Source organism: Naegleria gruberi (assembly GCF_000004985.1).
Source record: "Naegleria gruberi genomic scaffold NAEGRscaffold_73, whole genome shotgun sequence".
In the NCBI taxonomy this organism is placed as follows: Eukaryota; Heterolobosea; class Eutetramitea; order Acrasida; family Naegleriidae; genus Naegleria; species Naegleria gruberi.
In genome coordinates, this window is record NW_003163254.1 from 145,724 (window position 1) to 160,681 (window position 14,958).

Below are 14,958 nucleotides of genomic sequence, written 5' to 3' on the forward strand. Positions count from 1 at the left end.
CGTCATTTGGTTGCAAATTCGTGGTGAGGGTATGAAAAACACCTTATTTGGAGAACCAGAGAAATTCATTGCTGTAATATCAAAGAAATCAAAGTTTCCTACAGTGGTAGTAATTGGATCTCTACCAACCCAATTTTGGGTAACTGGAAACGATTTTTCCATTTGGAAATATTTGATTGCTTTTCCTGAAAACAAAGTTTCTAACTTTTTTGGCATTCCTGAGATTGTACTGTTAATATTCCATGAGTTGCTGTACGCATTTACCTTACCAATGGATTCAATCTCATTAGCAACGTGGCTGTTTGTAATAATTGTGTTGGGAAGAATGTAAAATCCTGATCCTGAAGCCGTTTTAGTGATCTCACCAAGTTTCTTCATGGAGAATAATCTAACAACAGCACTAGCACCTTCCGAAGCACTTTCTAATGCTTTGAGATTATCAAAATATTCTACAATGACTTTCAGTTAGGTGGCGTCCAAGTCGGCTGTTTATACCAAAAGACATTGAAGCAGGCATTTGGTGGATAATGTTCCTTACCAGGAGTCCTCTGGGAAGAAGTATTCTCACAAACCTCCTCCCCAGTTCGAGGAATATAACAGGTAACCACTTCAAGACGCTCTCTGACGAATCTCATTTTTTTTAAGGTTACTTATTAATTGTACAAGTTCTGTAAGTTTTTTTTGGTTTTCACACAATTTATTTTCTTGTAGTGATTGTTTGGATATCTATCTTGGTAATTGTGTTGTTATTTTTTAAAACCTATTTGTATATCCTTATTTAGAATCCTCAGCTTTGACCTCATTTTTTATGAGCTAGTCTTTTAAAATATTCCATAAAAAACGAGTAAAATTTATTCATTATTTTTAGTTCATACTGTCGATAGTTTAGATATCTTACTTGAACATTGTGTTTTTATTTTTTTATTATTCAATTTCCTTTTTTTAGAAGCCTCAGAGTTATGTCACATTCAAAAAGTTATTCCCAATAATCTGCTCCAGTGGAAACGAATGATTTGCTGATTGATCAGAAATTACATTACAAATACTTTACATTGATCTCTTTATTTCGTCATCAACGATTAAGCCCCACTTTCCTTTGTGTGTTATCCAAGTAATCTTTCTTCCTTCGAGAGCCATTTTGGCATATTTTGTCTTTTTGTCCTTGTTTTGTTCGATATAAACAATTTCTCCAATACGAACAAATCTACAGGCACCATCATTAGTTGTAATTTCATATTCAGAACCCTTAATTGTGACTGATGAAATTGTTGAGTTGTGGATAGCTTCGTGAATAGTTTTCAATTCCTCATCTGTCAATTCTTCGCCTTCAGGTCTGACAATTGCTGAATCAGAAGATTGTAAATGTTGTTGCATGTCTGGATTGACCATTTGGAATTCACCTGCTTCTCTATAACACAAACCTAAGAACATTGATTGCATAGAGTCCATATCCTTTAGTTCAAATCTCTTACCACCAGTTTCATCAGCAAGATATTGATAGAATTGATCAGCATGAGGTCTTGCCTGACATTGTACAGAGTGAATTTTGATGTGATAGTCATTAAATAATGATTGACATTCTTCTTGCCAGTCAATCTTGAAATATTCTGTTGCTGTGTGTGGAACTTCATCTCCAATCATAACCAAACATCTTTGAGTGAAAGCATTGTCCTTTGGAGTCCAACTTAATGTTTTTGCTTCTTTTAGAGCTAATTCATAACATTCTGCTGGGTCTAAACCACCAGTACCTTTCAAAGATTGAACAAAACTAACTATTTGTTCAATATCATTTGAAAAGTCTAATTTCTTCATCACATAGAATAAACTTGAATCGGCATAATCTCCGTGAGCAATTAAAGAAATGAAAAGTCCAGGAACATCCTGTAATAATTTTTCACACATATTTTGCAACTTCCATTTCAAATCATCAATAATATTAATTTGTGAACCTGTAGTATCAAAGACAAAACAAATTTGAATAGCAGGTGTTTCATCAGCTGTCTTGAAAGTTCTATTTCCTTCAATGAAATAACATCCTTGTAAAACTTCCTTTAAAGTCATCTTCTTTGTTACAAGAGCATTGGTATCAAAATATTCACATTCTTCAGTTGGTAAATTGGAAATAGCCCAATGTGATGCATCAACATCACCTCTCTTGTATTCATTACCAGGTGTTTTTGCTAACAATCTTCTCAGTGCTTCTTCGTAATCAATGTGAGAACTTTGATATTCAGAGTATCTATTACCAGGAGTTCTTGTAGTAGTTGTGTGACTATCATCTCTTGGTAAATTTGTGAGTGAAATATTTGTTGGTCTGGAAGGAGTTGCTCTTGATGGAGTAGAAGATGATGATGCTGCTGCACTACTACCAGTTGCACGAGGAGTTACTTTCTTTGCCTTTTTGACTGGTGTCTTTTTTGGTGTAACAATTCTTTCTTCTTCACTTTCAGAAGAAGAAGAAGATTCGTCTTCACTTTCGGCTTTTCTCTTTGGTGTAGCTTTCTTCTTTGGTGTTGAAGATGAGCCTGTCTTTTTCTTTGGTGTGGATGATGAAGATGATGATGTTGCAGCCTTGTTCAATTGTCTCAAATCAATTTCACCCACTTCATAATCTTCCAAATATTCTGGCAATTTACCTCTGTTCGATCTACTAGGTGTTGTTCTTTTTTCTACAGTAGGTGTTTTCCTCTTGGAAGTAGTAGCCTTCTTCTTCTTTGGTGTTGTGGAAGTTGTTGTTGTTGTTTCCTCTCCATCATCAACCATTTGATCAGCAGCTGATGATGATGAGGCTGCAGCGTTGTTGTTTTCTAGTTCTTCTTCATCGTGATGAGATGAAGTTGCTTGTTGTTTTGGATCACTTGAAGAGTCAGCCATTATTATTGTTATTAATTGTTGTCTTTACACTATTACTACAGGGCGATAATTGTGTTGTTATCTGATGATGAACCTAGATTACAATATATTGTTGTCTCTTCAGCAAAAAATGGATTTGATGAATTTTTTTTGATTTTTATTTTTAACTTCTGTTTGAGTATTTCTTCAAAAGAGAGGAATTCAATAAATTGATGGAAATCACTCCTCAATATATAAAACGAAGTACAACTGTCATCAAGCAGCAATTTGATAAAGAAAAAGCATACTTCTTGTTCAAAAAATTGTGAAATTCATTTTCCATAATTTAGACAAATTCTGAAACAAGGTTAATTCAATTTCGAATTGAAAATACATATTAAAACCCAATTAGATAAATGAGAGATCTTTAGCAGAGGCTGTGGACTTGTCTTTTGAAATGACATTGAATCACCACACTCCCCAACCATTGGTTAGAAGATGAAGAGTTTTGATTGTAAAGCGTGATGGTCCATTTCCCAAAAACAAAAATTCTCCATTTTGTTACATTAATTATCCAAAATGAAAAATTTTCCACATCCAAAATAGTATGTGGAAGCGGAATCAGTTTTTTGTTCGAATCGAACATTTCATTAGTTTTAAAAGCCGACCTGCTCTGAATTACTTGAGAATCAACAAGTAAAAGAAAATGAGTGAAGTGTTAATTGCAATTTCTGTTGTCTGGTTGGCTATTGTGGCCTTCTTTGTCTTTTCAATTTATAATAATTATTTAAAAGTTAAACATATTCCTGGTTCTTTCCAATGTAAGTTTTCATTTAATTGAATGGATTTTCTGTAATACCCAATATTGTGATATCAGTCTTTTCAACATTTAAGAGTTATCCATTGATTTCACCATTTCTTAGTTTTGGAGGTTTCAGAAATACTGAAAAATTGATGAATGATCTTGGTGATCCAAAAACCAAGACAGTTCGTATTGCCATGTATGATAGAAATATTGTTTCTATTTGTGATAAGGACATGTTGAAGGAATTGTTAGTTGTAAAGGGAAATAACTTTATCAAACAAGCTAAAATTTATGAAGGTAGGTAAACTGCGTAAATTGTCAACCAAGTGTACTCATTACAAATAATAGTTTTTAATACTTTTGGAATTAATATCCTATCTGCTTTGGATGCTGGAGGTGAAACATGGAAAAATCATCATCGCGTTGCCTCTGGTGCGTTCGCTAGCAAGAATTTGGAATTTATGGCTGATATTGCCTCAAATACTGTTGATTTAATTCGTGATTACAAGTGGGAAAAGGAAATGAAGAAAGCTTTGGATAGTGGTAATAAGGGTTTCATCTTTGATTCAAATGCTGACTTTTCTGACATGACATTAGGTAAGTTTATTCATAATAATTGTGTTGTTTATCCTTCATGTTATAGACGTTCTTGGAAAGGCTGGTTTCGGTTTGGATTTCTCAATCTTTGATGAAAAGAGTGATGAAGGTAAAATCTTCAGAAGGTCTTTGGAGAAGATGTTCACTCTCGGTGTGATTGCTAAACGTTTCATTGGTTTGAATCCATTACTTTCATGGGCTTTCCCATTCGTTAGTAAAGTTACAGGAGTTGATGATGCAGTGAAGATCGTGAGTGATAAGCTTGATCAAATCATTTCTGAAAGAACTAAAGAAGTTGAATCAAAGGGAATTGAAGAAATCTCAACTGGTGGTGAAGAACGTAAAGATTTATTGAGTGTTTTGGTTGAGGCTAACTTTATTCAGAAAGGTGTCTTGTCTGATGCTGAACTCAAATCAGACGCTTATATATTTTCGCTTGCTGGGTTTGTATTTTAATTTTAAAACTATTTGTCCTAATTTATTATAATAGACATGAGGTATGTATTTGCAAATGTACAATTTTTTGTAATGAATTTTTTATTTGAAATTTTAGACAACTTCAACAACTTTACAATGGGTTTGTTACGAATTGTCAAAGAGACCTGAAATTCAAAAGAAAGCCAGAGAAGAAATTGATGCAACTTTAGGAGTTGGTGCTAATAGACGTGCTCCAAACTATAATGATTATCCAATTATGAATTATGTCAATGCTGTTATTATGGAAGCTCTTCGTTTGCATCCGCCAGTTGTCAATGTTTTTAGAGTTGCCAAGAAGAGTACTACCTTGGGTGAATTTGCCATTCCAAAGGATACTACCATTCACATTAACATTTTTGCTGCCAATAGAAGTGAAAAGAATTGGGAGAAACCATTAGAATTCATTCCTGAAAGATATCCAATGGATGCAGCATCTTTTTCTTTGGATCTATCAGAAATTTGGATGCTAAGGATGTAAAGGATTCCGATTTAGATGCATCTCAAATTGGAAGAGCTACGACCTGATTTCTTAATAAGAAAATTCTCTGATAAATTTGAAATATTATTATTAGTTCAAAACATTTGGTTGTTTGATTTGACCACTAATATCAAAACTGTAAAGACTCTCAAGCGTTGTTTGTGCAATGTTAGAAATTGCCTCTTGAGTAAAGAAAGCTTGATGAGGTGTTACAATTACATTAGGGAATGTCAATAATCTTGTGAAGGTGTCATCCTTAATGATTTCAAATCTTCTATCTTCAAAGAATAAATCTTGCTCAAATTCATAGACATCTTGTTAAAATTAATATTCGTAAAAATATTTTCAATAATTATCACATACCAATACCTAAACTTCCAATTTTTTGACTCTTTAATCCTTCAATTAAATCGTCAGTTCTACATAATCCTCCTCTAGAAGTGTTAATAATCATGACACCATCTTTCATTTTAGAGATACTCTCAGAGTTTATCAAGTGTTCAGTAACTCCTTTAATTAAAGGACAATGAAGGCAAATAACATCAGAATGAGCATAAATACTATCTATATTATCAACAAACTCAATACCCATATTGACTAATTCTGGATCTCTATAACTATCGTAAACAATTACTCTTGCTCCAAAACCCATTCTTAAACATTTGGCAACTAATTTTCCAATTTTTCCAGATCCTCCAACAATACCAAAAACCTTTGAAGACATGTTGAATCCCATTCTATTTTCAATAAAATAGGTCAACTCATCAAAAAAGGAAAAACTTACAATCCATCCAAACTAAAATCACTATCTCTTAATCTATTAAAAGCTTTATGAATTTTTCTATTCAAAGCCATAATCAATGCAATAGTGAAATCTGCAGTAGCAGCAGGGCTGTATTCAGGAACTCTACAAACTTTCACTCCAAATTCACTTGCTGCTGACAAATCAACATTGTTAAATCCAGCACTTCTCAGAGCAACACATTTAATTCCATACTTGTGACTCAATGTCTGTAATACATTTCTATTCAAACAATCATTCACAAACACAGATACAAAATCAGAATGTTCAGCAAGTTCTACAGTCGATTCAGTCAATCTAGCATCAACAAATTTTAAATGAAAAGGACCAGAATACGACATGAATCTTTCATAATTTGGCAAATAATCATACGGACTAGTACCTAAAACCAATCACTCAATACAAAACTTGTTCGGAAGCAATCTTACCTTTCGAATCGATCAACAATTTTGATCCAGAATAATATTGTTGAAGAAAAGAATAATCTTTTCTGAATTTTTCATTCACCTTTTCATTCAGAGCATTGAATGATTGTTTTACGTAGGGTTTCGAGCTGAAGAATGTGATGGTTCGAGAGCAACTCTTCACTAGAGACATTTTTTTTAGGATTCTTTTAAACAACATGGTTCTATAAATGGATATTGGGATATTTTGTGGTGATGGGACTGTTTAAGGTATTTAATTTGGGTTGTAAACAATACTTGAATCAATTGGTTGGTATTTTATGAAGGATTTACAATATGTTATTTCTTAAATTCTCATAAATTCCATTCTTGAACTGCAATTAGATTTTTTAATCTTCCTTTTCTTTGTAATACAAATTCTTTCCTTTCATTCTTGTTGGGTGAATATAATGGCAACTCATCCAAGTATTCGTAGTCAGTGATAGAAGAGATTGAAGGAGTTACAATAGCAAGTTCATTTCAGCTTCCAAATTCATCCGTTAATTTCAACCATCAAAAAAAAGTCTGCAAACAATAGTCATCATCGCCAACACAAAATTAATTTAATTATAATATTGTGATTATTATCAATAACAAACAGGTAAAGAGAAAATGGCCCAAATGACAAAGACTATATCAGAGATATCTGATTTATTAGAATTGTCGGAACAAACACGTGATGTAGTATTTGATAGATACTTTAGGGATAGTACAATGGTAAAATCAACTTTGGAGCTTTTAAAGAAAGGTCTTGGTTGCGAAGCAAATATACAATCAAAGGAAAAGATGATCAAACCAAAGAAACACATGATCTTTTTGGATGATAATTATACATTCTTTAGAATAGAGAAGAAAAAATCAAGAAAAGGAAATGGTTAGTATTGAATACGAAAAATTGAAAATTAATTGGAGTTATTATTTAAAATAGTTTTATTGAAAGATATCAAAAAGGTTATCACTGGTAATTCCTTTACCGATTCTGGAGCTTTCTTCAAGTATGCAGAACATTTAAAATCAAAGAAGAAGGAACATGGATATAATGTTGATCGTACCATTACAATTAAATATGGATCAGCTCAAGAACAGTTAGATATTATATTTTCAAAGACAGAAGAATTTATTTCCTTCCTCGTTTCTTTAAATTATTTGTTAAGATCTATTCACTTGAAAGATACTCCTCCGATGAGTGTTATCATGATGAGATATTGGATGATGGCTGATGAAAATAATGATAACAAATTATCCATTCAAGAAGTCAACAAACTTTTCAAAAACTTGAATATTGAAATCAGCTTTAATTATTTAAAACAAAGTTTTAATAGATTTGATACTGACAAGAGTGGAGCTTTGGAATTTGCTGAATTTATTGAAATGTTCAAGGAAATGAATGTGATCGATGAAATTGAGGATGAATTTTCGTCATCAGCTAATTCTGCACTCATGAGCATGGAGGAATTCACTAAATACTTGAAAGAGAAACAGAACCATGTCAAAATCTCCAATTCTGAAGTAACTGAATTGATGCAGAAGAATGGTGCTGTAGAGGTTGATGGATCTCTATTCATGCCATCATTTGAATTCACTTCATATATTCTTTCTCCTGATAATTCGATTGTAAATCCAACATTGTACACTCTTCATCATGATATGAACCAACCACTTACAAATTATTTTATTGCATCTTCCCACAACACCTATCTCTCTGGACATCAATTGAAGGGTGAGAGTGATGTCAAAAACTATAGAAATGGTTTACTGGGTGGATCTAGATGTGTAGAGTAAGTTTTGAAATTATCGATCTTGAATCTAACTTGTACTTAGACTTGATTGTTGGAATGGAGATAATGGAGAAGTTGTTATTTATCATGGACGTACCTTAACTTCAAAGATTTTATTTGAGGATGTTATTAAATGTATAAATGAATACGGATTCAAGACATCACCATATCCTATCATTCTTTCATTAGATGTACATGCCGATATCCCAGGGCAAGAGAAAATGGCTGAAATTATGATTAGAATATTTGGTGATCGTCTCTTAATGCCAAATGATCAAATATCTCAATGGCCTTCTCCAAACGATCTCAAAGGAAGAATAATTATTAAGAATAAGAAGGTTCCTTCCTCTGGTATAGTCAAGACAGAAGATGATTTTTGTGATTCTGAATCGGATGATGAAGATTTCACAGAAGTTGAGCAATCAGAAAAGGAAGAAAAACCAAAGAAACATCCAAAAGTTAAAGTTGCTCAAAAACTATCTGACATAACTGCACTAGGAACCACTAAATTGACAACCTTTGAAGAAGTCTTTAAACTCCCATACAATAAGATGTTTTCTATCAGTGAAGGAAAAGTTGAAAAGCTTTTCCAAAATGATTGTGCTAATATTATCAAGTTTAATCAGAGCCACTTTAGTAGATCTTATCCACATGGTCTAAGATTTGATTCCTCTAACTATGACCCAATTCCATCATTCATCACAGGAGTTCAAATGTCTGCCCTCAATACACAAACTCACTGTGGATTTTATAGAATTAACGAATTCAAATTCAAAGAAAATGCCATGTGTGGATATTTACTTAAACCTAAAGTTTTGAGAGTTGCTGGAGAACCATATCCAGATGAAAATTCACCAGTCAAACAAAATATCAGTAAGTTTCTTGATTTTATTGTATTTACATATTTTAATGTTTAGAATTGAAAATTATCATGGCTAAGCAAGTTCCAAAAGCTAAGGGTGCCGATAAGGGTGATATTGTTGATCCTTATATTAAAGTGTCAATTTTGGGTCATCCTAAAGATCAGGCATCTTTCAGTACAGCTACTGTTTGGGATAATGGTTGGAATCCAACATATAACACAAGTTTTGAGTTTGATGTTGCTGCACCTGATCTTGCCAACCTCCAAATCTCAATTTGGGATAAGAATAAGGTCTCAGCTGACAAATTCGTTTGTGAAAACATTATTCCAGTTACTGCTCTCAGAGAGGGATCTTTAAGAAGTGTTCAAATGTATGACGAAGATATGAACCTCATTGAAGGATGTTATGTTTTGTGTAGTTTACAAATTACTAACAAATAAATATTTTATGTATTAGTTTGGTTTCCAATAATAATTGATCCTCATCTCCTTGAACTATTCAAAAAAAATACAACAACCACAGAATCAAAATGACAGAAGAGATCGGGTTGATTGGTTCATTCAACCAATTGTTTACACTGTCTTTTTTCAATGTATTTTTATTGATAGTTTGTCTTGTTTCGTATTTGTTGATCCGCTACACAATTACATTCTTTACAATTTACTTTAAATTTAAACATTTACCAGGATATGTCAGTTTTTTTCCTCCTCTGATTGATAGTATGATTCATAGGAAGATTTATGTTCATCACCTTTATGATTGTGCCCTAAATTCATTCAAGAATAATCCAAGTGCTAAAGTTGTTAAAATTCAACTTGGAACTTTCAGCCAAATTCACATTTCAAATGATGAGAATTTGATTAGAGAAATCCTTGTTAAAAAGTACAAGACTGTCTCAAAGGGAAACTTGTTCGAACCAGTTGGAATATTTGGTCCGAATATTTTCTCAGCCGATTCCAATGATCCAATCTGGAGAAAGCACAGAACTCTAGCAAATCCAATATTCAGCAGTTCTTCTCACTTGAAGAACGTCTTTAGAGTTACTCTTGAAGAATGCAAAAAGATGATCAAATTTTGGAAATCAATTTATGGCTCAGAATCAGATGGTACAATTAGAAAGGTAAACATTAGTAATGAACTCAAATCAATAACTTTAGATGTAATTAATAGAGTTGCTTTTGATTATGATGTTGGAATTTTTGATAAGGATGCTGCCCATAGAGATGGAATTCATGATTGGATCAATAACTTACTCAATGGTTTGATCTATAATTTCGTACTACCAAAATATTTATTGTCCAAGTCTGAATTGTTATCTGCTATTTTTATTGTCTTATTTGCTGGGTTTGAGGTATGTTATATATTCGAAACATTTAATAATCAAATTCTCTGATAGACAAGTTCAACTTCCTTAACTTTCATGTTGAGAATGTTGGCAAAGGATCAAAAGCTACAAGAAGAAATCTTGAAAGAAATCAATCAAGAAATTGATAATATCGATGATATTACTTTTGAAATTATTACCAACAAATTACCACTCTTGACATCTTTCATTAAGGAAGTATTAAGAACCAAGACCCCAATTGGTACTGGTGGAAGAATAGTTCTAAAGAAGAATGGTGAGGTAATTGGTGGAGTTCATTATCCTAAAGATACTCACATTGGTGTTTCTTACTATAGTCAACATTATTTTGCTAAAAATGGACTTGATGAATTCAATCCTTATAGATTTCTGACTACTAAATCAGATAGCTCATCAAATGAATTGGAAAAATCAGACAATAATGAATTCGAAAATGATGGAAAAGGGCCAATGGGTGAATTGAGTATTAATTTGGCCACTGATAAGCTTCTTCCTTTCTCTATTGGTCCAAGAGATTGCAGTATGTATTTTAATTTATTTACAAATTAACAATTTTAATTTCTAGTCGGTAAGAGAATGGCACTATTAGAAATGAAACTAATTCTAGTATTTTTACTAAAGAATTACAAGCTCAAAGTACCAAAAGGTCTTGAAACTCAACAAGATAGTATTAAGGAAACCTATGTTGTCACAAGAACCATCTTTGAACCATATCTAGTCGATTTTGAAACAAGACTATAAAACCTATTCTTTCACACACTCTTAACCAATGTTCTATTAATCACCAACACTTAATCTAAGGAAATAAAAAAAATGGCAAAAACTAAACGTTACTTGGTAGGAGAGGTGGTGTGGGCTCTCAATAGAAATATTTGGTGGCCGGTTGAGGTTAGTACAACAATTATTTTCTATTTTCAAACATAGGCAGATTTGTGATCCTTCGGAACCAGTAGGAGAGCCTGTTCCTTCTGGGTGCTATGTGTTCAAATTTGCTGAAGGAAAATTTGGTTACGCTACACCCAATAATATTAAGCCTTTGGAGGAGATGACACTAAAAGAGGTATTGTGCAATTTGAAAGCCAAACCGAACAAGGATCAAATACATAGTGACTACGAATACCTAAATAACAGAAAAAACTCAAATGTAAATAAGGTAGCCACCACCAGACCAAAATTAATTGTAAATCTTTCGAAAAAGACCCAAGGCTTAGATGATTACATTGAAGTTGTGGCGCGAGTAAAGAAGAGAAAACTTAATCCAGAGGATACAGAGGATTCAGGATGGTCGGATGATGAAACAATGACAGATTCTATTCCAGAAGAAACTATCGATCCATATGAAATGGAACAAATATTACAAGTCTACAAGTAAGTTAAAGCAGTTTTCGTTTAATTGAGACCCATAGTAACAAAGGCTTTTTAGGTATTTTGGAACATTTTGGTATGACCTTAGCTAATTTGAAATTCTCATTGGACCGAATGGACTTGACAGACAATCACTCTATTGCCTATCAAATATATCAAAAGAATTCTGCAATGGATGTGGGTTTGAAGCAACACCTGTGTGAGTTTTTGACATCTTTCTCAACTCAATTTTCAAAGGAGTTTGAGTATTACCAAACAAGTCCTCATTATACACACTTTTTGGAAGGACAATACGAAGAAGCAAAAACGCTAGCTGAAAAACTATCCAGACTTACTCCAACAGAGCAACACGAAATGCTACTAACTACAACACCTCCCCTATTTTTACCACTTTTTAGATTGAAAAATATGATACAATGTGAAACACATTTTGGCGAAACGACATTCCAAGAGTATTTCGTAATGGTTTTTAAAATGTTTCCTATTTTTTCCTTAATCAAACACCAAGGTATTTTTTTTAAAACAAGTGAAGCATTAGAATCGGATAGCTTGAGGCTTTCTCTCAACATTATGAATAAGAAATGGGTTGAAAATGCATCAAGAATGCAACCAGATTTTGTGCTGGTACGTTACTCTCAATACAAGCACTACTTTGTAATTGGCGAGTTTGAAAATCAAAACATTACCGCATCTACTGCTGAAGAATTTCTTTGCATTCACAAAGACACTTTAAAAGTAATATTAGAAGGACGAGCAGTTCTAAAAGACATAGCAACCGAATTATCTGCATGTAGAGTACGTGACCAAATTAAAAAACAATTGGTAGTAATGCTGTTTTTGGCTGACACATCAGGCAGGGTGGTAGTACTAAAAATGCGGCCAATATTCCACAAGATTCAAAAAGGGTTACATGGTATTTACTACGAGATTTCATATTCCAGGTTACTAAATATATTCAACAAGACAGACGCTTGCACATTTATGTCAGAAATCAGTAATAGTGTCAAGTATGCATGCGACTTGTTATATGACATTGATCAAGATAGTTCAATAACTAATGTCTGTGCGACTCCAATAACTCTCAATTCCAAATCTAACTTGGCCAAATTAATCCGAATCCCAGTCAGCAGTGCAGAATTCTCAGCAGTATATTTCGAAGAGAAGGATGAAGCAAATTTGTTAGATTTTTTGAGCAAGGAATTTCCAGATTTGCTAGTCCAGAAAGAACGAATTGTGAGGTTAAATGAGATTGGTCAAATTCACCTTCGCTTTAGTGTAGATCCAGATACTGGAAGTATTAGCATGTATGGTAATGAAGTCACTGAAGTTTATGGAAATCCCATTTATGGTTGTTACCCAATTTCAAGGAATAGAGAATTGAAGTGCCAAGTAATTACACTAACAAACTTTAAAAATGTTGAATATTACAAGGACCATTTGGAAGATGAGGACAAAGACGACCAAGATCAAGATTTCAAAAAACGACTTTCTCCTCCACCAATAAGCCAAACTACACAGAATGCAAGCTCACCTAATATATTTAAACCTCAAAGTTTTGACGACAACAATTTTGGAAAGAAAATTCAAGATGTTACATTTAAGTGTTGGGGTTTGCAAAATGTTGAGAACAAAAAAATTCACACCAGAATTTACAATTGCGATTCAGAGCAAATAATCAGCTACATTTGCTATGGTGAAGGCACATTAATAGATGGGACTAAACCTGTGTTTGTAAAGATTCACAGCGGTCATCCAATGGAAACCTATAATGCAGAATGTGTTACAAGTTTTGCATGTGACAGAATTCAAACAGATTGCTTGGATGCTAAAAATACTATCAAAATCTACAAGTATTTCATTGAGAAAAGAAGTGTCCCTTATGAAATTTTTGGGGATATTTCCACACCATACAAGGGTTACATTACTGATGTAACAATATCAGAATTGTTAACTACTGTTGAAAATTCCATATTTTCACAAACAAAACACCTTGACGATAATGTCAAATTATTGACTTTGCTCTATGTTATGGATGGGTGCATTAGGGGTATTAATTTTATGACTAATCATCTGAAATTGTTACACAATGATATTGCCTTTAGGAATGTAATGGTAAGGGAAAATACAAACAAATCTGGCATTTCCTCTCTGATAGATCAATATTGTAATTTAACTCTTACAGACTTGGAGTTTAAGAACGACATGAAATGTTTAGCCAAGGTCTTTATTGAATTTGTATCTTTTCTTTTTGGGAAAAATTCAAATGATTTGCAATTACTTTCAAATATGGAACCCCATTTTGATGGAGACTTTAAAATAGTACACTTGTGGATAGTACAAACTATTGAATCGTTACAAAGTAACTGCAAAAAGAGCTTTCTTTCAGAATTTCAGGATATTAACTTCCTAAAGGTCGTACAACCTTTGGATGAGATGGTGATTGCTTTATTGCTTCGTAGCTCTAATTAATTGAAAAAGAGTAAAATTGTCTGTTTGTACCAATATACTATATTAACACTTCAACTTTAATGTTTGAAAATACTCCCTTTGGTTGGTAAATGGATGATTGACCATCCACTGGAAGGTGATATTTTGCGTTCTCCCTGACTGAAGATGAGCAACTTATAAGTTGGTTTTGCTTTTGACTTGATAAAAATTGGATTAGTCATTGTTTGTTCTTGATTTTTTCAGCTTGCTTGACTAATTTACTTCTGACTTCATTAATATGTTTTATAAGTTCTGATTCATCACCGTCTTCGAACCACACAATAACTTCTTCTTGTGCTTTATTTTCTCGTTTTTGTTCAAGTGGCACGGATTGTGTTGTGTTAGCAGATTTAATAGGAGTTAGCATTGTTTTGTTTTGTTTTGATATTAAAAATAAATCTTGAGGTGTCAATTTCCAGAAAATTTGATCATTAAAGGTCTTGCCACACATCTCGGTTTCTAGTTGTTTTTGTTTCCTTCAGGTTTCTGGAAGCATTTTGAGATGAGTTAGACAATTGTGAAATTTAATGGATACCTTTATTAGGTTAAACAATTGGAAAGGATTTCAAGACAGCACTTTACAAAAGCACAATATTGGATTAAGAGAAGGAACTAACTAAGGATATAAAGAAAGAAGTCTATATGTAGTATCAATTATGATTACCGTG

General features: G+C 32.9%; 4 protein-coding genes across 4 annotated transcripts; 2 read left to right on the plus strand and 2 right to left on the minus strand.

Annotated features, from left to right (window-relative positions):
• Positions 1–1,044: 1,044 nt before the first annotated feature.
• NAEGRDRAFT_59739 (uncharacterized protein) lies at positions 1,045–2,986 on the minus strand. Its single transcript, XM_002670269.1, has one exon. It carries the CDS (start codon positions 2,872–2,874, stop codon positions 1,048–1,050), a length of 1,827 nt encoding a protein of 608 aa, XP_002670315.1. The 5' UTR covers positions 2,875–2,986; the 3' UTR covers positions 1,045–1,047.
• Positions 2,987–3,538: 552 nt separating this feature from the next.
• On the plus strand, positions 3,539–5,189 carry NAEGRDRAFT_74767 (uncharacterized protein; the record flags this gene model as incomplete). The annotated part of the gene is made up of 6 exons (XM_002670226.1): positions 3,539–3,653; positions 3,710–3,934; positions 3,986–4,234; positions 4,281–4,677; positions 4,725–4,731; positions 4,788–5,189. 6 exons carry the CDS (start codon positions 3,539–3,541, stop codon positions 5,187–5,189), a joined length of 1,395 nt encoding a protein of 464 aa, XP_002670272.1.
• Positions 5,190–5,279: 90 nt separating this feature from the next.
• Positions 5,280–6,588, minus strand: NAEGRDRAFT_74768 (uncharacterized protein; the record flags this gene model as incomplete). Its single annotated transcript, XM_002670270.1, has 4 exons — positions 5,280–5,503; positions 5,553–5,926; positions 5,974–6,373; positions 6,420–6,588. The coding sequence occupies 4 exons, from the start codon at positions 6,586–6,588 to the stop codon at positions 5,280–5,282; spliced, it is 1,167 nt and encodes a 388-aa protein (XP_002670316.1).
• Positions 6,589–9,588: 3,000 nt separating this feature from the next.
• On the plus strand, positions 9,589–11,196 carry NAEGRDRAFT_59740 (cytochrome p450 family protein). Its single transcript, XM_002670227.1, has 3 exons — positions 9,589–10,426; positions 10,472–10,958; positions 11,004–11,196. The coding sequence occupies exons 1-3, from the start codon at positions 9,605–9,607 to the stop codon at positions 11,177–11,179; spliced, it is 1,485 nt and encodes a 494-aa protein (XP_002670273.1). The 5' UTR covers positions 9,589–9,604; the 3' UTR covers positions 11,180–11,196.
• The last annotated feature ends 3,762 nt before the right edge of the window (positions 11,197–14,958 follow it).

Coding starts and splice junctions, on each gene's coding strand:
- NAEGRDRAFT_59739 (XM_002670269.1), bottom strand. CDS start 2,874: ATGGCTGACTCTTCAAGTGATCCAAAACAACAAGCAACTTCATCTCAT.
- NAEGRDRAFT_59740 (XM_002670227.1), top strand. CDS start 9,605: ATGACAGAAGAGATCGGGTTGATTGGTTCATTCAACCAATTGTTTACA. Junction 10,427..10,471: donor TCTTATTTGCTGGGTTTGAG/GTATGTTATATA, acceptor ATTCTCTGATAG/ACAAGTTCAACTTCCTTAAC. Junction 10,959..11,003: donor TATTGGTCCAAGAGATTGCA/GTATGTATTTTA, acceptor TTTAATTTCTAG/TCGGTAAGAGAATGGCACTA.